Here is a 26749-nt window from a genome sequence, read left to right on the forward strand (position 1 = left end):
ACGTTTCGGGTCAGAACTCTTCTTCAGACTGAAGAATCTGAAGAGGATTCCTTTTCGCCAGAGATGCTGCCTGACCCACTGAGTTACTCCAGCATTTTGTGTCTATTTTTGGTATAAACCAGCATCTGCAGTTCCTTCCTACACATGGAATTGCATAATGTGAGTAATTGATTTGCAATTAAATTTCCACTTGTTAATGTCAGCATGACTAAGTCAGACGTTAGTTCACCTCTATGCCCAGAGGGGTTTAGGATGGCATTATCTGACTAATACCAATTAATTTATGTAGTTCCAGGGTCAAATGTGGTCATTATGGCTGAGCTAACTGGTGGACAAATTCCATGAAGCATTACCCGCTGCTGGCCCCTGGTTCAATGTTATTCCCTTACCTGTGATTTCTGGAGTCAGGAAAGGTATGGGTCGATGAGCTACTCCAAAGATTTGAGAACATAATCTAAATATAAACTGAGTATAGTACTGAGAGAGTGCTACAGTGGTCAAATGTATATTTGTTTTGATCATCTATTCAATTGAAAAGCCTGGCAACTCTGGTGCACACAAGGTCTTCCTAGTCATGAGATGTAAGCTTCCAGTGTGCCTGAGGGGTACGGCGACTGGAGGCTTTTGTATTCTTTCAGAAACTGGGGTTGGGTTTGATGGGGGAAAAATCTGTGGAATTCCTTACCACACATCGCTGTCAAAGTGATCACCCAAATGCAATACCACATTTGTATTGTATCCCCAAACCCCTTGCTGCCTGCTCCTATTTTCCATCATTTGCATGATTTGCACCAGGTTCCTGGCAGAATCGTGCACAGGGAAGGTTGGGATTTGTGCCGAGTTCCTGGCAGAATAGCACACAGGGAATGCGGGGATTTGTACTGGGTTTGCAGGTGTTGCTAGTGTATAAAACTGTAATGACTCCTTAGAGTACTAATTTCATTAGCGTTCTCAGTCCTTGGAACGTGCTCGAAGTACCAACCATGATACCAGTGTATCTCTATTCAAACGCTTTAAAAAAAATAGTTCAGCAGACAAAACCAACCAAAGATTAATGTCATTTCATAATGGAATTTATTGAAGTTATGAACCTATAAATTAAGACAAGACTGGATTTAACTTCTACATTGAATTAATTCTTAATTGATGGGAAAATTAACTATTAATTTCAAAAGATTGAACAAAAGCAGGATTATTTTTAAATAATTTAATTCTTTTCTGCTTGATGTTGGGATTAGTAACTGAAGGGAAATCCTCTGGCATGGCTGTTCCATTATGACGCTTTGAAAAGATTAGGTTACTAGGACAATTGTGTTATATTCAATAAAGCTAATTCTGAGTGTATGCTAGATTTGTATGGCAACAGATATTATGATCGTTAATTTTGCAATATACCCTTTCATATTTTTAAATGCCTCAACAATCCAGTCAATAATATTACTATGTTATAATGCATTCCTGATTTTAAAATATTGCATGACATTGCACCAGATTACCCTGCTCACATGAAGGGTTTTGTCAGTATGAGTTATTTTTTTATTACATTGTGCAGTTTTGTTACGTAAGATATTGAGCCATAGGAAACTTGTTTTTAAAAATTACCTGATAATTTGAGGTTAAATGGAACCCTGGTGGTGGTGGTGTACGCAGGAACATAATTAAGTGCTCGGTGCATTGTTTAAGAATGGCAGCGCTGAGAAGAAAAGCAATGTTATATATTCATCATGAATTTCAAGGACATTTAAACATGTAATATATTGACATGTATGTGTGAGCTTAGCATTTTAAATCTTGAAGCAGGATGTGGCTTTGCTTTGTTGAAATACATAGAATGAGAAGCCAGGAAGGAGCTGACCTCACTCAGCTCGTGTGTGCATGCAGATAGCTGATTAGCCACAGATGGAGTGCAGCACAGCAGCCAACAGCTCCACAGTCAGACGTTCAACTACACCATGTTAAAGCGGCTGCCAAGAATGACTTTTTAAATGGCAGTGAAAGCTAAGTGCACAGCCCATGTGTAAATACAGAAATTCAGTGTCAGAGGCAAAGACATCAAACCTAGAGAGGATTAAGTTGTTAAACATTAACGACAACTGAAGTTAAAAAAAGCAGCTGCAGCTGGCCGGAATAGTGAAGATTCTACGTGTATATGTTGTACGATACCTCTTTCCTGACTTGTGCAAGGCACCTTCTGCCTGTATTGGGAAATCACTGTACAGTGGTGCAGTGTTTTAAACTTTAAGATCTGTTAAAGAGCATACTAAATCCTCTTGGATATTCTGATGATTTTTTATCACAAAATTGATGGAACGTGGAATACAAGTATGAGCAGTGGATATTGCAGCTTAGATGAAGATTTAGAAGATTGTTTCTTTACTGCCAAAACCTCTTTCTTCAGGAAGCCTCAGAAGAAGCTTGTAGAAAAGGTAACTTTTTATATATTTCATTGAATTACATTCTGTATCAACCATGAAATCAGTAAGTTCTGTACTTTTTGTTTGCATTCAAAGATTTTACCTCAATTTTTTAAAATAAATGATTTTATTTGCCATGCAAAATTGCTAATAATATGGAAACAAACGTCAGAACTGTCAGTGTGAATGCTCAGAAAGGGTACAAAATGGTGCTGCTTTAGTTGGTGTTTTATGTTGCACTATTTTGTATGAGGAAGTGTCAGCATTTTGTGAAATTCAAATTGATGCTTTATTTGAATCTGTTTCTAGTGCAAGAACCCGTATCCCAGCTATTCAATTCAATTCAATTCAATTCAACTTTAATGTCATTACACAAATACTGAGTATGGGTACAACGAAATGCAGTTTTGCGTCAGTCCGTAGTAGTGCAATATAGAAATTTAAAAAAAAAAGAGGATACAGAATAATAAAAAATACAGAATAATATCCCATCTAGTCTCTCATATCATTTGTTGTATTTTAATTACAACAGTCGGCACAAGTTAAAATTGGATTTCTCATGGAAGCAAACATAAAATAACAAATTTTCAGGCAAAATAAGATATTACAGAAAAATTATGTATATTTTAATTTAAAAATTGATACATTTATTATATATTATCTAATTAAAACCATTGTTTGGGCACTTAAGAATTCTGATTTTAAAAATTCATTGTTTCCATGGTTCCCTAAACCCACATACGTTTCATATTGATTTGAATGATTTAGCTTTTAGTGAATTTCTGTTTACATATATAGTCATAAAACATCTACCGCACTGTCAAATATGATTTAAATATATATTGAGCCATGGACAAACCGTCAGCAAAATGCAACATGAAGGGCTGCAGCTCCGGTCTACTCCATTAATGTTGACATTTTACAGTTCTTTAAAAACAATTCTCTGGATTATCAAGAAAGCTGTTAAACATCAGCAAACTCCAGAAATGTTATATCCCGCATTTTCATTCAAATAATATATAAAAGTAAAATAGCTGCCAATAATTAATAGGTTTACTCAATCATATAGGATGACCAGTGCAGTCTGGAAGTGGAGCACACTCCAACCTTGCCCGCAAACTTGGATCCAACACTAAAACCCATCTGCTTAGCAATTATGAGAGACATCTCATAACTCAATTTTTTGTCATTTAATACTTTGCCTTCTCTGACTATTCCTGCATCACATCAGCTTCCAAGGGACTGATAAATCACCAATTTGTAAAACAATATAATTCTCATCCTACCAGATGTCCTATTTGTTACTGCTCATGTACTGTACGTGGGTCTCGAGTGCAGGCAGATGTGCAAATGGTAGTGACGGTTCAGACCCAGAAAGGAATATGATACATGATAGTATTAAGAACTTCAAAAAATAAACGTCTATAAAAATAATGACAATTCAATTCTCATATCCAAAGGCACAAATGGTTAATTAGTTTATGCTTTATGAAGTTAATGAACTTGGTAACTGATGTTCATGGAAATAATATCTATATCAAATACCACTTACGCCTCACAGTGACACAGAGAATTCTGCAAACTAATCTTCAATACTTTGTTTCTAGATTATGTTGCTTTAAGTCTGGTCTTGTGAACCCATGTTCTTTGTATAACAGATTAAATAGGTTGCAGCAGCATCTATGGAGCGAAGGAAATAGGCGACGTTTCGGGCCGAAACCCTTCTGAAGGGTTTTGTCCCGAAACGTCGCCTATTTCCTTCGCTCCATAGATGCTGCTGCACCCGCTGAGTTCCTCCAGCAATTTTGTGTACCTTCGATATTCCAGCATCTGCAGTTCCCTTTTGAACAGATTAAATAGGTTGACTGTCCACGGCAAATGTAACATAATGAGTGAAAAGAATAGCTGATCAATAACTGAAAGTCTTAAATCTGAGTGGACACAAGTACTTAGATTTCTTCAGATTTGGATCAGACTCTCACTTTGTTTTTTTGCTATTCAGTAGATTTTGATCATTTTTCCCTTAATCATTATCAACATGATAGATCTGTGGTGGCCTTCCTGACGTCACAATACCCTACCGTCACAAAAGGGGCCAGCAAAGTGTCTGATACCAATAATTAATTCAGAATTAACAATGATGTTGGATGTTTACCCCAGGAATTAATCTGGTACCACTACTAGATCAAAGATGTATTCATTACATTAATAATACAATTAACTGTCTTAGAAGACATTTAATGAATAAATCTTGGAAGCATTAAGTTGATATGTGCACCATCTAAAAAGGACATTTTAAATGTGAGTCATATTTTCATATGGGGAAATGGCCCAAACAATCCAATGATACTAGATCAGAGATCCTTGCCAAAAATTAGCCTTCAATTTAAACACCCCCCATTATATGATTTTTTTTTCAAAAACCTTATATGATGTGCGTTCATATTTAACAATTTTTTGTCAAGAGCCTCTGATCTAGCCTCATCGGATTGTTTGGGTCAATTCCCCATTAACAAGAAAATACAACTTTCATTTTGTTTAAAATAAATGCACAGAGGTAATGTAATATGAATATGAAGCAGTGCTAAAGACTGGGGCTCTAGAATTGGGAGGCATGGATCAAGGGGTGGTGATTGGGATTGGGGATTTGTGTTTTAATTGCGATGGAGTTGTTCTTGGTGCTGGAAGGGTGAAGGTCAGTATCCTACCTACTCTGTAGACCTTTGATGTTGGTCCTGATGGAATGAGACCAAGTTATCTCGGGTGTGTCTGCTAACAGGTGCCCTCAGATCAACATGATCTAAGTTCTCCATGAGTGTTTTGCATGGACAGATGTTAAGACATGGAACATGTTAAGCATATAGTGCAAGAACAGCCCTTTGTCCCACAATGTCCGTGCTGAACACAATGCCAAGACCAACACTGCAAACTGATGTTCATCCCTGATGTGAAATTGCAACAAAATAGCAATAGTTACTCCATTTAAGAAGTGGCTGATTGGCATGATTCAACCTGGAAATAGCTGTAAAATGATTTACTCTGTGCAAAATCAATGTTCAATCACACAGCGGTGAAGAAAAACTCATTACGTGATTGATTTCTTGGTCGTGATATGCCAAGCTGTGATGGAAACCCTATCATCTTTCATTTGCTCCCTCTGTTCACTGAAAGACAGGTGTACTTTGTGTAAATGTTGTGAATAGTTAATTAGTTACCAAGGCAGTTGCTTTGTGTAGTAGTCTACCTTGCTTTATTTTTGTTATACACGTGTACCTGTATTGACAAATTGTACATCATTGTGTACAAATTGGTTCATTTGTGAGAATGTACAAAAGCCTCTACATTGTGCATTCAGTGGGATGTTACGCTTTAGAATTTCCTAGGGGTTTTAAAATACAGGAATTCATTTTAAGTTTATTTATTGAAACTGCACACACTCTTTACAGATTCTCCCATTTCTGTACATTTTGCAAACACACAATAGAAAGCACTATGTCCCCAGCCCCTGCCCAAGCGTAGACTTGACGACCGTTTTGCCGAACGCTAACACTTTGTCCACCAAGGCCTACTGGATCTTCTGGTTGCTAACCATTTTAAATTCCCCCTCCCATTCCCACACTTACCTTTCTGTCCTGGGCCTCCACCATTGCCAGAGAGAGACCACATGGAAACTGGAGGAACAACACCTCGTATGCTGCTCGTGTAGCTTACAACTAGATGGAATGGACATTGAATTGGCCAATTTTTGAATTCTAGTCTGAAGAAGGGTCGCGACCCAAAGCGTCACCCATTCCTTCTCTCCAGGGATGCTGCCTGTCCTGCTGAGATACTCCAGCGTTTTGTCTATCTCCAATTTTACATAACTACCCTACAGATAAACTTTTTTTCCCTTCCTTTTCTCCCCCCCCATTTCCTTTTCTCCCACCTAGACATACCCATTTTGTCCCTTCCTCTTCCACCCCCATTCCTTCCTGTGGCTTCATTATTCTCACCTCATCTATCCCTACCTCACACCTTTATTCTTGTTATCCTGGGCTTTGTCCAACCATCCGCCTATCAAGATCCCCTCTTACCTCTTTCATAGAAAATAGGTGCAGGAGGAGGCCATTCGGCCCTTCGAGCCAGCACCTATCACTTGCCAGGATTTCTTCTGCTCTACCCAGTGGCATAGAGGTAGAGCTGTTGCCTTACAGCACCAGAGACCCAGGTTCAAACCTGACTATGGATGTTGTCTGTACGGAGTTAGTATGTTCTCCCTGTGACCGTGTACGTTTTTTCCAGGTGCTTCAGTTTTCTCCCACACTCCAAAGGCATACAGGTTTGTAGGTTAATAGGCTTTGGTAAAATTGTAAGTTGTCCCTAATGTGTGGGACCGTGCTAGTGTATGGGGTGATGGTTGGTTGGCGCAGACTCAGTTGGCTGAAAGGCGTGTTTCCATGCTGTATCCCTCAAATAAATCTAAAATCATGCTTTCACCTTCCTCCCCCCACACCACAATCGGCCTGAAGAATGGTCCCAACCTAAAACATCACCCATCCAGTCTTCTTCTTGCGAATGAAACAGAAATAAATCAAAGGAAGTTAGATCTCAAGCCTGGTGTTGAGCAGCCAGGTTGTTGTCTCTGCGTCCAGGCCCTGAGCACCATTTGGTGGGTGGTAGAGTGGGCAATCAAAGATAACATGGTTGGCTGTCTGTTCTGCTCCGCATTCACAGGCTGGGCTCTGGTGGAGCCCCCAACCCCCCCCCCCCCCCCCCCATCTCCACATCTCTAGTGATGCTGCCTGACTTGCTGAGGTACTCCAGCGCTTTGTGTCTTTTTTTTTTTTGTCAAACAGCATTTGTAGTTACATGTTTCTCCTCGATGAAGGGCCTTTGACCTGAAACTGTATCTCTGTTTCTCCTTCTACATTTAGCTAAACCTGTTCTGTTTCCTCCATTTTGGGATTTAACTTCAGATCTCCAGCGTCTGTAGTTTTTTGGATTGTGCCCAGTTTCCACCAGTGGTGCTGATAAAACAGGGACTGACTGGTCTGTTTTTTAACTCACTGTACGAGTATTTTCTCAGTGTTTATTAACGCTCAGAATAATTGGGTATTTTTGATTGAAGGAAAGCTTTCCTCAGCTTGTGTTCTCTCTAAAGCTCGACTACATATAAGAAAAAAATGAAAGCTCCATGTGGCATTCTTAAAGCAAAATTAATAAAGATGTAATTTCTGTAGGTCGGATGTATATTAACAGCACACTGGGGAAAAAGCCTAAAGTATGATTTTCCATTTAGGACTCAAGGACTTTTTTTATTAGTTTCTCTGGGTTAATATGTAAAAATGCACAGCCTATTCATAAACCAGAGCAGTACATGTTGAAGTATGGACATGATGATGTCTGAAGAAGGCTCTCGACCCGAAACATCACCCATTCCTACTCTCCAGAGATGCTGCCTGTCCCGCGGAGTTACTCCAGCATTTTGTGTCTTATCTTCGATTTAAACCAGCATCTGCAGTTCATTCCCACACATGTTGATGTATGTTCAGTTGGCATAGACTTGATTTGAAATGGTTTTTGGCTAAGCTAAAGATTAGGTGCCCGATGAGTTAGTGCACCACATGGTATTTGTTGTGTGGTCATCTGTGCCAGCAATACAAACATTTAAACGATAATTTTACCAATTTAACCATTAAATTATTTTTTTCCTTCAAGTATAAGAGGTACTATACCTTTAAGATGGATTCCAATAAATGTTTTTTTTAATTAAAATCTTAGTTTACAAAAATCTTTGGTAACCTCTATTCAGTCTATGTATGATTGGCTACAACAAGCCGTACACATACAATATTCTCTGCATTGAACAATCCCTCCAGGAAGAGAATAACGACTAATGTACCCAAGTTTTGCTTGTTTTCTTTTTAGGAGTGTTGCCTGTGTGGAGTAGGTTATTTGGTCCTTTCAACCTTCTCCACCATTCCCCATGGTGATTATCTAAACCCCCATTCCCGCTTTCTCTCCATATTCCTTGATCTTTTCAACCCTGATATCTAATTCCTTCTTAAAATATGTGACGATTTAGACTCAACCTCCTTCAGAGCTCGAGCTTTCTTCAGATTCGCAAGTCTTTGGGTGATTAATTTTCTCCTTGTCTCACTCCCAAATGGCCTACCCCTGAGCTTGACTATGGATCCTGAGACTTGACCATGGTTCTGGTCTTCCCCACGATTGAGAATATCTTTCCTGCATCTTGCCTATCCAGTCTTGGCAACATGTTAAAGTTTTAATGAGATCTCTCTAGTTCTGCTAAACTATGCATAATCTTCCCAATCTCTCTACATAGGACATCCAGGAACCCTGCATAGCAAAAACATTTTCCCCTGTATAAGTGCAGTAAGAAATCCTGTACTTATCCTCAAAGTCATTCACAATGAAGACCAACATGACATTTGTCTTCTTTAACTGCTTGCTTCACCTGCTGACTTATTTTCACTGCCTGGTGCATAAAGATGGCCAGGTCTGTTGTTCCTGTCCCTTTCCTAATCTATCACCTTTTGGAAAACACTCTGCCTTTCTGGTTTTATGACCAAAGGGGAAACCTCGCATTATCTACTTATTCTGCTCTACCATGTATTTACCTATTCCCTTGATCTGTCCTAGTCACTCTGAGCTCTTCCTGCATTCCCCTCACACCCACACTTGCACTCAACTTTGTGTTGCTGGTAAGCTTCTCTCATCTAAACCCTTACCGTATGTTGAGGTAGCACTGAACCCTATAGTATTCCACTAATCACCTCTTGCAACTTGCAAAAGATCCATTTATTCTTCCTCTGTTTCCTGTCCGTCCACCAGATCTCTATTCATATCAGTGCACACAATCCCACCTGCTATAAATGTTGTATATTAATCCCTTATGCGACTTTATCGAATGCCTTCTGGAAGTTGTCACACACTGCACCCACTGGTTTTTCCCCATCCACTCTACTGGTTACATACTCAAAACAAAAATACAGTAAATGTCAAGCATGATTTCCCTTTTGTAAACTCATGCTGACTGACTAATCCTGGTACTAATGGTTCAGCATCATTATGTCCTCAGTAAAGCAGTATTTGTTCCATGATATCATGGTTTTTGGTCTCTCTTCCTTTTTATTAATTAGTGGCTTTACCCAATTTGTAGGAACTGATCTCGAAGAATGGTGGAAAATAACCACCAATTCGACCATTTTGTAGTGTCATCTCCTATAGAACTGAGATGAGGAAAGACCTTTTCACACAGTTGTGAATTTGTGGAATTCTCTTCCTCAGAAGGCAGTGGAGGCCGATTCACTGGATGCATTCAAGAGAGAGTTAGATAGAGCGCTTAGGGCTAGTGGAATCGAGGGTTATGGGGAGAAGGTAGGAACGGGATACTGATTGTGCAAGATCAGCCATGATCACATTGAATGGCGGTGCTGGCTCGAAGGGCCTACTCCTGCACCTATTGTCTATGTATCTATGTACTCCGTAATGCAGAAGATTGGACTCTGGCAATTTGTCAGCTTCAATCCCATCAATTTCCTACTTCAGCTTCTCCCTCCCACTCAGCCCTCAATTCCTTAACATTTCCAGGAAGATCTGTGTTCTACATTGTGAAGACCGATCCAAAGCATTAGTCCAATTGGTCTGCCATTTTTGTTCCCTATTGTACATTCCCTTGTTTCGAACTGTAAAAGACCTCCATTTTTCTTATTAATCTTTTTGTCTTTGCACATCTAAAGAAGCATTTACAGTCAGTTTAATGTTCTCGGCAAGCTTGCACTCATCTTTGATTTTTCTGCTCCTGATCAATCTCTTGGTCATTTTTTGCTGAGTTCTCAGCTGTCCTCATGTATGCTGATTTTTTTCAGGCCAATTCATTTGGCACAACATTGGATCCTCTCCTTAGTTTCCTTTGTTAGCCATGGTTGAGCCACCGTTCATGCCTTATTTTTGCACCAAGCAGGAATGAACAATTTCAGGTCATCTTTGGGCTCCTTAAATGCTTGCCATTGCCAATCCACATTTAACCCCATAATCTATATTCCCCATCCGATCTTAACCCATTCTTTGCATATACCATCATAGTTTCCAATATTTAAATTCAAAACTCTAGAGTCAGAACCATTAATAAAGATTTCTACCCCATTATTACCAGTCCTCCCCAAGGGCCTTGCACAATGAGATTGCTGATAAATCCTCTTTCATTACATAATATGACCTACTCTCTACTTTAGTTCTTGTGTGGTTGGTTCAGAAGATCATCCCATACATGCACCAGGGGTCCCGCCTCCAGAGTACAGTTAGCCCAATATGTGTTGATTAAAATAACCAATGACTACGGTGAGAGTCATAGTCACACTGTACAGAACCAGGCTCGTAGGCCCAACTCATGCATGTTGATATGGTCTATAGCTGGCCTAGTCCCTTCTGAAGAAGGGTCTCGACTTGAAACATCTATGTTCTCCAAAGATGGTGCCTGACTCGTGAGTTACTCCAGCACTTTGTCTTTTTTTGTAAACTAGCATCTGCAGTTCCTTGGTTCTAGTCCCATCTGCCTGTGTTTGATCCATATCCCTTGAACATTTCTTATCTAATGTATTGCAAACCATTGTGTCCACCAGCTTCCACTGGTAAATCAATCCATCCAAGCTGTAGAAACAAAGAACTACAGATACTGGTATATACAAAAGATAGACAACGTGCTGGAGTAACTCAACGGGTCAGGCAGCATCTCTGGAGAAAAAGGATGGGTGATGTTTTGGGTCGGGACTCTTTTTCAGGGGTCTGGGAAAGTCTGAAGAAAGGTCCTGACCTGAAACATCACCCATCTCCAGAGATGCTGCCTGACCCACTGAGTTACTCCAGCACTTTGTGTCTATCTGCTATATAGTCTGCCCGTTGTGTGAAGAGTTTGTCCCTCTGGTCTCCTGTTGTACCCTGGTTTGTCCCTGCAGCCCATCTGGAAACCTGCCTCATGGTTGATGATATACATATATTTGCCAAGGCCTCAGCAATTCTTCATTCTCTAAAGCTCCATGATACAAACCTGGTCATGCCCAGATGTACCCTTATTGCATAGTTCTCAAGTTTCCTGTCTCTTTCTTTCTCTAACAATGCCAAGACTGTTTGGGGGTTTCTATACGAACCCTACTAACCCTTCAGCTGTCCCCATACAGATTCTAACTCTGAGCTGAACCCTTTACAGTAATCTCCTCCTCAACCTGATATCCCATCTCATTTCCCTCGTTGCCTGTTCTTACTGGATATTAAATACTGCTGAATCTAGTCCTACTGCAGCCTTGCCTCCACAGTCCCCGTTCCATCGTATCATTAACATCTGTTTGCTTCATTAATTCATCACTTTAATGCAAATGCTCCGCACATTAAGACACAAAGCCTTTAGGCATATCTGTTCACATTCTTAGTCCCCTTAGCATTATTTCGTTCTAATGTTCCATTTGTTTTTAGCCCTTAATTTCGCTGCCTTCCCCTATTGCTTTTCATCTTCTGTTTTTGTTTCTTTCCTTGTTTCTCTTTCCTCAACTCCCTTGATAGATTCCCGGCTGCCATGTCGTTTAGTTTAAACCCATTCCAACTGCACTAGAAATTCCTCCCCAGAGATACTGCCTGACCCGCTGAGTTAGTCCAGCATTTTGTCTTTTTTTCTCCCCACGGACGTCCTTGTCCTTCTCAAGTACATCCTGCCAGCTTGTCGTGGTCCCACTTCCCCACAAATGGTTCAGGAATTTAAATCTATATCATTCCACTAGCCATGTATTCATCCAACATATCCGTCTATATTCACTCCAGCTGGCATGTGGTATAGGTAGCAATTGTGAGACTGGTAATAGAATAATAAGCAAGTTAAACAAGTTTTTGCAACCAAACTTTTTTTCCACACTTGTAATGGCTTTAATGTTATTGCAGCCCCACATTTAGTTACTCTGCATCATGGAACGATGTGACAAATCAGTTTTAATGATTTGCTGACACAATGTAATTGAGTTGAATTACTTGCATTTTGTGGCCAGTTGTAACATATAACATTCCTTTGGCCAATACACAAAATGACAGAGCACTTTATATTTTAACACAAATAGACCAAGGATTTGCAAAGCATCGATGGTATTTGGGAAAAACCTCATTTAGTTTTTTAAAACTGGACTAAGTAAGATTCAGAGGAATGTCTTGATTTTATTATTGACCTCTTAAAAGCGTTTGTTAATTTTTCTCGTGTAGAATTGTTTAAAGAATTGACACGTATGGAATGTAAGACAACATTGATTTGTTTAGGAACTTAGCTCAGTGGCAGGAGATGAGGATAAGTATAATAGACAGTCGCTTTAACTGGCAGAATGTGAGGACTGGTGTCGGAAAGATCAGTACTGGAACTAATACTATGTGTTTATTGATGGCTTACATTAAAGGATAGAAAGCTATTAAATTAAATTAAATTAAAATTAAATTTCTTTATTTATATAGCACGTTTTTAGTCAACTTGCATTGACCCCAAAGTGCTTCACATAATTACATCCACACACACAGGCAAAGGTGGGTGAAGTGTCTTGTCCAAGGACACAACGACAGTATGCACTCCAAGCGGGATTCGAACCAGCTACCTTCCGGTTGCCAGCCGAACACTTAGCCCATTGTGCCATCTGTCGTCCCCCTATTGATCTATGTTTGCAGAAGACTCAAAGATTGGGGAATTGGAGAGACAGCAGATGGAAATATGAATTCAGAAAGTTACTCTGGTAAATGAATTTCAGTGTAAACAGAAGTGAGGCTGCCTAGTTTTCTCTGGGGAAAAAAGTAGACTGGAATACTTTATAAATAATTAAGGTCCAGAGAAATATTGATCCATGGAATGTTTGAATGATTCAGCTACGGGACTGAGCAGGGTGTAGCCACTCAGTACATTGGCCAAGAAGTTTCTTGGACAAATGGATGGAATTGATTTTGTGTGCCAGTCAACCTGCCCCTAGTGCGCAGTGGCATTGACCTTGTCCACTAAAGCCGCCTTATCCACTCTGTACAGGATGGCTTTGAGAGGACTTTGGTCAATTGGAGGAGGTGAGAGAGGCGTTAGAAGATCAAGGGTTGGATCTGGCATAATGGACACAATAGCCGAATAGCCTAATTGTACTCCTATCACTTATGACCTTATGACTTATGATGCGTTGTGATTAGCTGCTGGGAGTGAATGTGGTGTTATGTTTGGGTCAGTGATCAAGCTGATGGACGTCAGAGTCACATTGCAGTTGTGGAACTTTTTATTTACCTTGTGCCAAATAAATTGATAAATTGTTTTGTGCAAATTCTTTATTAGTCATACAACATGTGATTCAGCACAATGTTAAGCTTGCATGGTTGCTGACACTACTTTGCTAAACCATTCTAAAACATGGAAGTGCTTGTTGGCTGATCTGGATGTATATAAAGACACGTCGTTTTCAGCTTTTTGCCACCTCAGCGTTCCAAGTGGCTTACAGCCAATAAAGTACTTTTTGAGTTTTGGTGGGAACCAAAGAAGCAAATTTGTGAACAATCCTCTCCGTCAGTTCCTCAGTGTCAATGGTGCGAACAAAAATTTCCATCACCAGCAATATGATCGCCAGATAATGGGTGATTTTGTTTGGTTGTAGAGTCAATATGTCGGCATGGACCACAGGGAGAACCTCCATAACTTCTTTGCCACAGTATCATGGAATTAACGTATAGCAAAACGATACAAACCTCATAAAATTCGGAGTTTTTACGATAATAATGTTGCTGTTGAGCCAAATGTAAACCGTTTGAGCACATCTAAGGCTTAACAGGTGACCTATGGACATTTAACAGATGAAGCAGACCGAAGGTTACCTGTGTATTCATCTTATGAATATTAGCAGGCTGCTCGGCTCACTTGCATGGCAGAGGCAAATTGACCTTTTGAGGAGTTTGGGATAAAATGGTGAAGGCATTGGAAGACTTTAACTGGGATAAAGCGAGGGAGAGTGAACTGAGAAAGATCCACTCACCGAGCTCCACCATACGTAACAGCAGCTTGTATTTTTCTCATGCATTTAACATAGGAATATGTTCCAGGATATTTTGTGAATTAAAAAAAAATTAACACAGTTGTGGGATATTGGCAAATTCTGAATGTTGTCCATGACTATTTGTCCTTGAGAACATAGTGGTGAACTCCCACTTGGTGAACCACTTTGTTGAAAGGCTGCAGTCTGTCCGAACCAGCTCTATATGTAATCTTGTTGGAGATGACATTCTAGGGTTCACATTCAGTGACATTCTCATATGGTGGAGCAGGGAATAGGACAGGAAAGAGTATGGAAAACAGCATTTCCCCAAAAAACATATTTGGGTTGAAATTATACTTGTTATGGCTGAACTTTAAATATCCCTGTCTTACTTTGCCTGAATCTCTTTGTTAACTTCAACATCACAAGAAATGTTTGTTGCCTGATCTAGAGACGACTGCTGCAAGGCAGTGGAAATTACTCTAGCACTTCTCCTACATTCCAGGTTGTTACTAAGGAAGCATCTGACAATGTGACTCAGAGAATTCATTCTAGTTTGTGCAACATTGAACAACCTTCAACCAGGTGGTACCAATCTCAGCTGTAAAAGCAGATCTAAATTATTAGATGCAACCATGTTATTTCTTAGGTTCATTTGTGTCGTTCTACCTTCCCCATTGTCATCCAATTGGAATTTAACTCGACTGAAGCATGATAATGATCTTTTTTTGGGTCATTGTGCATCCTCCTCAATCATGTGTTGCTGTCCTTCCTTAATCCTCTATCTCCTGAGATTAATTTGTCAATGGTAGTTCCAATTGCACTCAGTTTGGCCCAATGGAGCCTCTGACCAATGGCCATTTTGAACCCACTCTTAGACCAGAGTATTAGATGGCCTTTTATGGGTGACATTTGTGCCACACCCATTGAATGGCACTCCAAGGCGATGGAGCTTTGGCACAGCTGAAGCTTGCACAGCAGGCTGGAGGTATAAACAGCCATTTGTTCCCGTTGTTATGTTTTTTGACAGGAAAGCTCAAATATATAATATCCGAAATATGATTTTACTGACATCTCCATCTGTTTTTATAAAACTAATATTTTTTACTTCAAAAAAAGCAGTAAAAGTAAAAAGGAAGGAACTGCAGATGCTGGTTTAAACCAAAGAGAGAAACAAAAAGCTGGAGTAACTCAACAGGACAGGCAGCATCTCCAGAGAGAAGGAATGGGTGACCTTTCGGGTTGAGACACTCCTTCAGACTGAAGAAGGGTCTTGACCCACCCATTCCTTCTCTCCAGAGATGCTGCCTGTCCCGCTGAGTTACTCCAGCTTTTTGTTTATATTATATGCGAGTTTGGACATTAGGGCCAAACAACATAGGTTCAGTCCTTAGGGGTGAATTATCATGTATTGTGTTGGAAATATTTGACAGTTTAACATCCAAATGAAACTTTAGAGGTAGTTTATATTGCATTGTTCAGAACAATGTTTAAAAGGAAGTGCATTCATATCAAAGACAAGATTGCATCATAACTATGATAAAAGTGGAACTAGTAGCATTTGCAGAACTGTGAGATATTTCACATCCGGTGAAGTGCAACTGAATGATGGCTTTGGGGATGATGTGACGGTTACCTGGTCTTTGTCCAGTGTACCAAGGTGGGAAGGAAGGAATGAAGTGAGGTCTGCAGAGAATCGTCTCTCCACAGGCTGCTTTTACAATGGCCAATACTTCAAACATTTATGGGGTGGTTTATTTAGTTTCTCCATTTCCGTTATATTCACAGATATTTCACCAGTCTTCACACGGCAGAGAAAGGGGAAGTTGTGTCCTGAAGCAACATACAAGAACTTTTGAAATTCATTCTGTGGTCAACACTTAAACAAAATGATTTTTCAGGAGAGGCTTTTAATTCATGCACACTACATTGGATTAGCTGTTAAATAAATATAAAGTGAACTTTATCCAAATGGAGATTCTGTATTGATGTGTTTATGATATATTTTATAAAATACTTTCAGAAACTTAGTAATAAATTTCAGCTTGGCTTGTATCATAAAATTGGCTATAGTAAATTGTATGCAATTCCATCCACTTTTCTTTACCTAGTGTACTTTCAGCTTCTGAACAAGTTTCTGCTCCAAACTTCAAATATTCTGCTTAACATCCCATGATATCTGTAATGAATGAGAGAATGAATAAGTTCATTGGCCAAGTATTCACATACAAGGAATAGGCCTTGGTGCTCCGCCCACAAATGACAAAATGACATACAGTGACAGTTAGGAATGACACATAAAACATTAATAATAAAACGTTATCGATTGTGTTAAACCAAACTCGGTGGGCCGAAGGGTCTGTTTCCGCACTGTATCTCTAAACTAAAAAAACTGATAGTCTTAGTAATGATGATCACATTAACTATTTGATTGTGGAGAAAAAACCCATGTGATTCATTAATGTCCATCAGGGTGGGAAATGTGAGATCCTTCTACAACCTGATCTACGTGTATCTCTAGACCGACCCAGTGTGGATGAATCTTCAATCTTCTTTGAAATGGCCCAGCAAGCTGCTCAGTTGTGTGTGTCTAGCTTTCTTTCTGGTTAAATTTTTGATTCTGCTGTGGGGGACATTTGTGTTGAACTCTATAATGTGTTGTGTCCATTTTCTTTATTTTTTTAAACTTTTTTTTAATGGTTTGTATGGAAACATTATCTATTTTATGTGAAGCACTTTGTTGTCAATGCGAGTTGACTTAAAACGTGCTATATAAATAATACTTACTTACTTACTTACTTACTTATTTCTCCAGGGTCATTGGAAACGGGTAATATAGTCTGGTCTGCCGGTGATGTCCAGATCCTGAAGAACATGAATTAAAAAAAAACCTGTTGCTCTAATAGAGTTGTATAAAATCATGAGGGGGATTGATAGAGTGAATGGACACTTTTACCCAAGGTGGGGGGAATCAAGAACCATAGGACGTAGGAATACGGTGAGAGGGGAAAGAATGAATAAGAACCTGAGGGGCAACTTTATCACATTGAGGGTGTTGGGTGTATGGAATGAGCTGCTAGAGGAGGTAGTTGAGACGGGTATTATCACAGCATCTAAAAGACTTTTGGGCAGATACATGGGTGGAAAGATTCAGAGGGATATGGGGTAAAGGCGGGCGGGCCATCATTCAGCACGTATGCCTCTATGACAGTGAAAAGAAAAACATGCAAAAGCAAGACATCAGTGCAAAGCACAACTAGGAAACAAGCCTATGGTTGTGCAAGAGGTAGTCCATAAAGTGCCATTGCTGGGGCAGGATTAGGGTTGTGCAGGTCAGTTCAACAACTTGATGGTTGCAAGAAAGTAGCTGTTCTTGAACCTGGGGATGTGGGCCTTCAGATGTCTGTGTCCTCCTGTCCAATGGTAGCAGTGAGAAGAGGGCATAGCCCGGATGGTGGGGATTGATCCTTGATGGCAGCGCCTCATGATGGTCCACCCGCTCTCTGCGGCATCTTGCGTTCCTGTGCGTTGGAATTGCCTGGTTTGCTCATTCCATGCATCGCGAGTTCCTGAGGTCGTGCTGTCGGGTTTCAGTCACAATAATCCACATATCTATCTGGTCCAGCATCTAATGTTCACTTGTAGCTCTGATGAGTGAGAGGCTGGGAGACATTCTCACACAACCTACAAAATAGAAGCGAGATAGAATGATACAGTGTGGAAACAGGCCCTTTGGCCCAACTTTCCAACACCAGCATGCATCTGTCTAACTGTTTCTTAAACGTTGGGATAGTCTCTGCCTCAACTACCTCTTTTGGCAGCTTGTTCCATACACCCACCACCCTCTGTGCAAAAACGTTACCCCTCAGATTCTTATTAAATCTTTTCCCCTTTACCTTAAAGCCATGTCCTCTGGTCCTTGATTCCTCTACTCTGGGCAAGAGACTCTGTGCATCTACCCAATCTATTCCTCTCATGATCTCATACACCTCTATAAGATCACCTTTCATTCTCCTGCGCTCCAAGGAATAGAGTCCCATCCTACTCAACCTCTTCCTATAGCTCAGACCCTCTAGTTCTGGCAACATCCTTGTACATTGCTCAAATCAAAGGGATTGCATGATTCACAATGAATGTGACCTGTGCATGAGCATCCCTGGTAGAACCTGTAGAGCCGCGCTCCAATGGTGATGTGCCTATGAGAAGGGGAACTAACTTCTCTATGTTAATGAGACAATACACTCACCAGGGACTTCTATCTCCCTTCTACTTTTTCTCTTTTAATTTAAATAAATTGCATGAAGGACATTAGATCACTTTATTAGAAACATAGAAAATAGGTGCAGGTGTAGGCCATTCTACCCTTCGATCCAGCACCGCCGTTCAATATGATCATGGCTGAACATTCAAAATCTGTACCCCGTTCCTGCTTTCTCCCCATATCCCTTGATTCCGTTAGCCTCAAGAGCTATATCGAACTCTCTCTTGAATGCATCCAGTAAATTGGCCTCCACTGCCTTCTGTGGCAGATAATTCCACTGATTCACAACTCTCTGGGTGAAATTTGTCCCACATTTGAGCTTGACTTCTGTTTGGCAGTGGAGGGACTAGAAAGCCAATGGTAGTATGGTGGTTGGGCTGGTGTGGGTTAGTGCAGGGTTTGGATGGGGATACGATTGTGTGTGTGTGTATGTTGTCATGTCTCTGGGTGAGTATATCTTCTGGGGCAAGTGGCTTGATGTTGACATTTTGTGTAGTATTAATGATGGGCATTGAAGGATTATCACTCCCAGAGTAGAAGGCTTGAGGCTTCTGTTGTGACCTGGTAGGTCTCCAGAGACTGGTGGTCAGGACTTTCCCCCGGCACGTATTTCATTCACCTGCATTGCAATGTGCTTTTCAAGATAGCCTGGGTTGTCTTTCTCTTTGTAGCCCCTCTCTCCTTCATGGAGCCATAATGTGTCTGACTGCCAGGGGAGGAATGCTTTTATGGGACAAACTCTTTCTGATTGCAAAGCAGAAACGTTTTGGGTGTGTCGCTGAACTAATTTTAGCACATCTGTCTGAGTATTTACAGTCCTAATGCTTCTGTAAAAACAGAAAAGGCTGGAAACACTCATCAGATCAGACAGATAAACAGCTAATGTTTCAGGTCAAGGAATTTCTGGAAGATATACACTTTATTGTAATTTCCCAGCTCTCGAAAAAAAGATACTAATTAATCAATCATTTTGTCATCCAATATCTGGAGATTGATTAACAAATCTAAAGCAAAAAAGTGAAGAAAATTGCATTTTATATATTGGTCTCATTTATTTTGACAATTTAGATCCTATTCACTTGACTTTCTTATTACATTTTTCTTTTTTATTAGTTGCCGGGCGTTAAGTTGAAAGACAAATTGAATGAAAAATAAATTGAGTCAAGGCTGGCACTGCTTGTTCCAGAAATAGATTTGCTGCAATACCCTGGGGCTTTGTAGTTTAGTTTTGACTGGAGCAGCAAATGAATGGAGGTATTTAGAATTATTATAAGACTAGTTGGGGAAATTAATTTTTACTCAGATCTTCCATGACAAATTTCAAGTTTTATTTTCTGTGTTGCTGACATAAGGCGTTAAATGAATTCCACTCGTAATCCTTCCACATTCAGTTTGGCCGTTTCATGTGTTAGTGGGTGGTGCTGCTAAAAATGACTGGATTTGAAATGCACTGCTTAAAAGAGATATATTTCTGTTTGTCCTCAGTAAAGAAATATTACTGGTCCCTACAGATGGGTCAAATGGCAGGCGAGTTACTCGTGGAGAAAGATATAATCTAATTCTTTTGCAGTCTCAACACATTCCTTTGGTACCAAAAGCAACAGGATCACAAAATATGTGTGTAACTATGTACAGTATTTGACCTGGTCCCTGAGCACTGACAGTACATAGCAAATTCATTACATGAATGTTAAATGCCTGTTAGATACAAATAATGGTGTTCCCCAGAGGCTGATTTCTTGAATTCTCAACATAATCTAGAAATAAGCCACAGAGATTTGGCAATCCTGGGATTCTGTTCCAGCATTGCTCTGAAATGAGCACAGCAAATGCTGGAAATACTCAGCAGGTCAGACTGCATCTATGGGGAGAGAACCAGCATTATCTTTGGGAATCTAAGACCTTTTTTTGGTTACTGGTTCTGTTACTGGTTTGTTCTGTGTTGGATGCCCTCAGCCAATCTTGAATGCTAAAACAATGTGATTGCTAGTCACTGGGATTGATCATGAAGATGAGATGTATGTTTGGGGTCCTGGTGAAAAGCCACTGTTAAATGTAATTCCAATGTGGCTCAGATAAAGCACGATGATATGTTCTGGAGCTTTAAGACAATAAGACATAGAAGCAGAATTAGGCCTTTCAGCCCATCGAGTCTACTCTCCCATTCAATCATGGTTGATCTATCTTTCCCACTCAACCGCATTCTCCTGCCTTCTCCCCCTTTCCTTTGGCACTCTTACTAATCAAGAACCTATCAATCTCCATTTTAAATCGACCAATGTCTTGGTCTCCACAGCCATTGCGGCAACGAATTCCACAGATTCAGCTCCCTCTAACCAAAGAAATTCCTCCTCATCTCCATTCTAAAGGCACGCCCTTTTATTCTGAGGCCGTGCCCTCTGGTCCGAGACTCTCCCATTACTGGAAACATCCTTTCTACATCCATTCTATCTAGGCTTTTCATTATCCAGTGGATTACAAAGTGACCCCCCCCCCCCCCCTATCCTTCTAACCATGCCTTGAAAATGAGTTACTCTGGAATAACACAATGTTCCATTAAATTTAGTTTTGTTTAGAATTGTAAAGCAGACTACTGATCTGTTATAAAGGTTATCGATCTGTTAAGCTAACTTTAGTTGTGGGAGGAATGCCTGATCAATAATTAAGAATGCAATACCAGACATCTAAAAAAGAAAATGTATGAATTATTAAATGGATTGAAACAGTATGAATATGTGAAAGAGATTATATTTGACTAATCCTTTGGACTTCTTTGAGGATTTAACTAGTAGAATAGATAAGGGAGACCAGTGGGTATGGAGTTTTAATTTTCATAAGGCAATCAATAAAGTCCAATGCGGGGTCATCGAGTTGAGACCACATGGAATTAAGGGTAATGTCCTGCTGTGGATTGTGGGCTGATTGACTGAAGGCAAGGAATGATAAAAAAAACAGTTCTTTCTCAGATTGCTGGGCTGTGATGAGTGAGGTACCACTGGTGCTGGGCCAACTATTTACAATCCATATTGATCATTTGGCTGAAGACACTATTTTCTGGTGGTACAAAACTTGGTGAGATTGTTTGTTAAGGATGTAAGTAGGATTCAAGAGGATATGTATAGGCTAAGTCACAAGATGAAATGTTGCAGGTGGAATATAATGTGGACAAATGTGAGGACATGTAATTGGAGCAGAAACAGGTTGCTTGTCTCCTTTAGCTTGGCCTGCCATTCAATATGATCATCCCAGGCCTCATCTCCCCTTATGTGTCAGTTCCTCATGACCCTCAATCTACAAATACTCTCCAAATAACCATCCAGTCTTCATAACTCTCATTTTGTGGATTTCTGGATGTTGCGAGAATCGCTGAATTGGGATAATGCAGCAAAATGGCACAGGTGGAAGGTCAGCTGATGAAAGGTGACGCAGGCCTCAGGCCCAAAGTGGCTCTGCTCCTGCTTCTAATTCTTTTGCTCCTGTGCTCATGGAATAATATTAGGCAGGGGCCTTTGTATAGAAACTGACCAACATTATGGTGGTTGATGTGGATTTGGAGTCCTGGAGGACCTGTTTCCATGCTGTATTTTTTAAACTAAATTAAAATTGTATCCATTAATTTAACTGGGATAAAAATGAGCTGGACATTGTCACAATCATGCAATGCTTTCTGCTGAGTACTGTGGCCAGACAAAGTTTCACTCTGGGCAAAAACAAAAGACCCATTTAAAATTGGAGTTAATTATTCTCCAGATGTTCTTTCTCGTGTTATGCTCTTTAACGAAGAAATGTTAATTTGGCTTCTGTGGTGTAATTTGACAGCAAAGAACCAACCATGCTGCCTGTAAACACAAGCAGGAGAAGATGCACTAGCAGCTTGTTGGTTCTAATTAAATACCATATTTCAAATGGCCATTTCTGCTTTCAAGTCATGAATGTGCAAATTGAAATTCTGAGAGAGAATGGAAGTTAAATCTGCTCAGCACAGTTTATGGCACTGGAGTCCAATGTAGATCAAAATAAATCTTCACAGATTACCCGCAGGCAGCTGTCTTTATTGCAGAATCAGCAGACCAGAAGATAAAAATGCCTCCGAGATGTATTGATATACAATTTAGTTTCAACCAACCAAATCAGTCACTCTGAATGGCATTTGGGGGAAGGGAAGAGAAGGGGTGGGTTAATATCAGACAACTGCTGTCTCTACACTTCAACCTTTAAAGAGTGAAACTTCTATTGCGGCAGTATTGTAAAACATGCAGTTTATCTACATAGGAAGCCATTCAAAATACACAAAATGAAGCAAAGATTGAAGAGTACCCTCTAGCAAGCTCTAGCTGTGCTTACTCAACTATGGGATTAAATCAATTGGTGAGTGTGGTGATGCATTGGAGTGGATATGTGACGATGGGTAAATTTATGAGTTTGCACTCGTACCTTACTCTACTGGGGGTTCTCAGATAATCGAGTATGGCAGTCCGTACACAATATTTGTGGCATTGCCAGTTTTTGTTTTCAATGACTCAAAACATTAAGCATTGCCAAATTAAAAATAGCAACTGTTGGACATGAGCTACAGGTCGATTAACTTTGAACCAACCCTGACATTAACATTTTTTAAAAGTTAGTATTTTGAACAGAAATTAATAAAAGGAATAATTTATGTTTGAATAAGAGCATCAAAAACTTTGGAGGAAGACAAAAATGCTGGAGAAACTCAGCGTCTATGGAGCGAAGGAAATAGACGACGTTTCGGGTTGAGACCCTTCCTTCAGACTGATGTGGGGGCAGAAAGTCTCACCCGCTGAGTTTCTCCAGCATTTTTGTCCACCTTCAATTTTCCAGCATCTGCAGTTCCTTCTTAAAAACTTTGGAGGGATGTTTTTGATTCAAGTTACTGGAATCACTAATGGAGGTCGGTGTGGAAATTCGTTGGTTTACAAATGAACAGAACTATCAAAATCAATCTAAGAAATAATGACATATGTTAATGGTTTCATTTATTGGAACAAAATGTAGCTGTCTTTCACCACATATATGCAGAAAGATAAGAATATTAATCATTGAATGATTTGTATCTGGTGTGTCGTGGGTCCTGTATCACTGCTATTAATTTGAAGAAACTCATTACATGGCAAGCCATGCAGTTTGGAATATTATTGTTCGTAATAGTCCTTCAGTAACCAGTTATCTATTAGGAAGATGTGTTAATAGAAATAAAAGGGAAGGAGTTTCTTAAATGGTGCTAGATCATATAGTCAGAGGAATAAAAAATTGTTAATTAACTAATTATATTTAAAGTCTAATTCAGTTACGCTATAAAGTTACTACTGTGCATTATCTAGTTTGATATGTTTAATTGAATTGCTACGTATGTTCCTGTATCTGACTGTTACTAATAACAGGATGTGGTTCACCAGCTGTGGCGGTACCTTGGACCTTTGGGCAGTATGAATAAGGTTTCCAATGGCAGAAGATGATACACAAATAAGAGTGATGTGAGGAAAGCTCTTTCATGCACCTAGTAGTCAGGATCTCAATGTCACTGCATGACAAGGGTAGATTCCTGTTGGACTTTGAGGAAAGAAGAAATGAGAATTGGATTGAGTGGGTTGCTCTTGCAGAGAACTGGCCCTGTTCAATGGGCTGAATGGCCTCACATATTGGAACAATTCAATAATTCTAAATGTCTGTTGACATCCCATGGCAATTATTCCAAAACCAATGTCAATATATTTACTATTTCAGGAATTTCAAAAACCCAGGTGTAGTTTAATTCTGAATGACTAGAATAGGGGCCTTTATGCTGTTATTTTCAGTAGTCCATTTGTCTGTTGACAGAAGAAAGCAGTACATGTTCTATCATGCTCTTGTATCTATCAAGTACAATAGCATTAATCTGCTTCAAATTATTTATTTATTCCACACAATGCCTTTATTAGAATTCCACTTACATTGTGACATTGTCACCATTTGAAGCATGTGCCAAAACTAACGATTAGCAAAGTTAACCTCTAAAATATTTTGAATTTAAAAAACTATTTTCTTGCAGTGAAAAATAATTGCGGTTGACATTTTGGGAATTTGTAATCACAAGGTCACAGCATTCTGGGGTAAGAAACAATTATAACAGGATAGTTAATTGTAAACAGAACTATACTGTAATTACATTGAAAGGCAGAGCAGGCCGACCCATTTACTGTGTTCAGTTCAGCTGCAGAATGATAAATCCAACTTGGAATAACTTAATTACACATCTAATAAAGAATCCACCAGTGAGCAGGAAGATTGATTTAACTGTGTAATTACTTAATTTTAAATCTTGCATTATTGATGAAAACAGGTAATCACATTCCAACATATTTCATTTCAATATTGTGTGAATGGAACGTCTAGAGAATGTTCATCCATAATTGAATATTGGCAAGTGCTCCATTTTAAATATGAGATCAAAAGTGAATTGGTAGAAAATAGATGTAGCTGAGCTCCAGTCACCAGATCCCACCTCGGTGGGCGGCGCGACTTTCGTCAGCAGCGGCCTCTGCAGTCCGTCTGCGTTTTTATTATTTTATGTCTTATGTTTTTATGTAGTTTTTGTTATTTTTGTTGGGGTATGTGTGTGGGGGGGGTGGGGGTAACTTTTAAATCTCTCCCTGCACGGGAGACCCGACCTTTTCTTTGTCGGGTCTCCGTTGTCGTTGGGGCTGCAACGAGGAGCGGCCTCCAACAGGAAGACCGGGGGCTGTGGTGCCGACTACTCACCTCACCGTCGCGGAGCTGACCGAGTCCAGAGCGGGTGGAGCTGTGGTGGACGCTGCTGCGACCCGACCCCCGGAGATTCGGAGGCTGCAACTGCGGGTTTGGCGGGCGGCACCGGGAGCCCGCGGGTCCCTGGAGGGAGACCGCTTTTCAGGGCTTCCGCAACGGCGACTTCTCCCGCCCGAGTTGCGGGGTTGAAGAGCACCTGAGCGGGGCCTTACAGCACCGCCCCGCGTGGCTTGGAATGGCTGCGGGACTGCGAGCGCACGCCGGGGGCTCTAACACCAAGACCCGGTGCGCGACCTTGCATCACCCGGCGTGGCTTTAATGGCCGCGGGACAATTCCCCATCGCCCGCCGGGGGCTTTGACTTTGACTTTGACTCTGACATCGGGGGGGGAGAGTGCAGTGGAGAGATAAGTTTTTTTGGCCTTCCATCACAGCAATGTGATGGATGTTTATGTAAATTATGTTGTGTCTTGGGTCTATTTGTTTGTAATGTATGGCTGCAGAAACGACATTTCGTTTGGACCTCAAGGGGTCCAAATGACAATAAATTGAATTGTATTGTATTGAATTGTATATTGTATTCCTGGTTTAAAACAATATAGAAAATATCGTTAAATGGTTTGCATATCTGCAGAAATGGGAGCAATCAATATTTAAGTTTCTATTTAATGATGGATTTCCAGCAACTGCAGTATTTTTATTTTGAACTTTTCATGTTTTGTGCTGGACTCGCTCGCCTCAGCCAGGATGGGTAGCGTGACAATCGGGAAACAAGAAAAAATAGGTTACCTTTCATCTGGTTGCCTTTTTCTGAAAGATGATGAAATCATGTTTGATGTTCTTGTTGTGGAGCAAAATAAAACAATTAAAAATGTTAAAAAATGAACAATAATGGAAATGAAATCTCATGCAACTTAAGAACAAAGAGCTAGGAAATCTGCAGGAGTTCATATTCCAATAATGCATTCGAGGAGTTTGAAGATACTGAAGAAGGGTCAAGTCCCGAAACGTCACCCATTCCTTCTCTCCAGAGATGCTGCCTGCCGGACCCGCTGAGTTACTCCAGCATTTTTTGTCTACCTTCTTTTTAAACCAGCATCTGCAGTTCCTTCCAACACATGGAGGAGGTTGGGCCGGCTGAGGGTGATGCAGCTGGTGCTGTGTTCAGCAGACGCTTCCCAGTCATCATGGCTCCGAGACTGCCGGTAATGGCCATACCAAACAGGCCAAGCAGTGGAGTTAGGAACATCATGGGAGCAGGGCAGCTCAGAAGCATATTTAAAAAGG

The 26749-nt window shown here is 40.3% G+C and overlaps 1 protein-coding gene across 3 annotated transcripts in view; it reads left to right on the forward strand.

The window, feature by feature from the left end:
* The window catches only part of rassf5 (Ras association domain family member 5), a 69882-nt gene that overhangs the window by 32045 nt on the left and 11088 nt on the right, over positions 1 to 26749 (forward strand). Inside the window, exon 1 of one of the 3 annotated variants that reach the window (XM_033042958.1) lies at positions 1715 to 2426. The exons of 1 other annotated variant lie outside the window; for it this stretch is intronic. In XM_033042958.1, the coding sequence (XP_032898849.1) occupies positions 2283 to 2426 (144 nt within the window). In that variant the 5' untranslated portion in view covers positions 1715 to 2282. Of the gene's footprint in view, positions 1 to 1714; positions 2427 to 22766; positions 23067 to 26749 lie in introns of those variants that run through there. One more of the 3 variants, XM_033042959.1, reaches the window with a different exon arrangement.

This window comes from Amblyraja radiata, chromosome 24, assembly GCF_010909765.2.
Source record: "Amblyraja radiata isolate CabotCenter1 chromosome 24, sAmbRad1.1.pri, whole genome shotgun sequence".
Classification (NCBI taxonomy): domain Eukaryota; kingdom Metazoa; phylum Chordata; class Chondrichthyes; order Rajiformes; family Rajidae; genus Amblyraja; species Amblyraja radiata.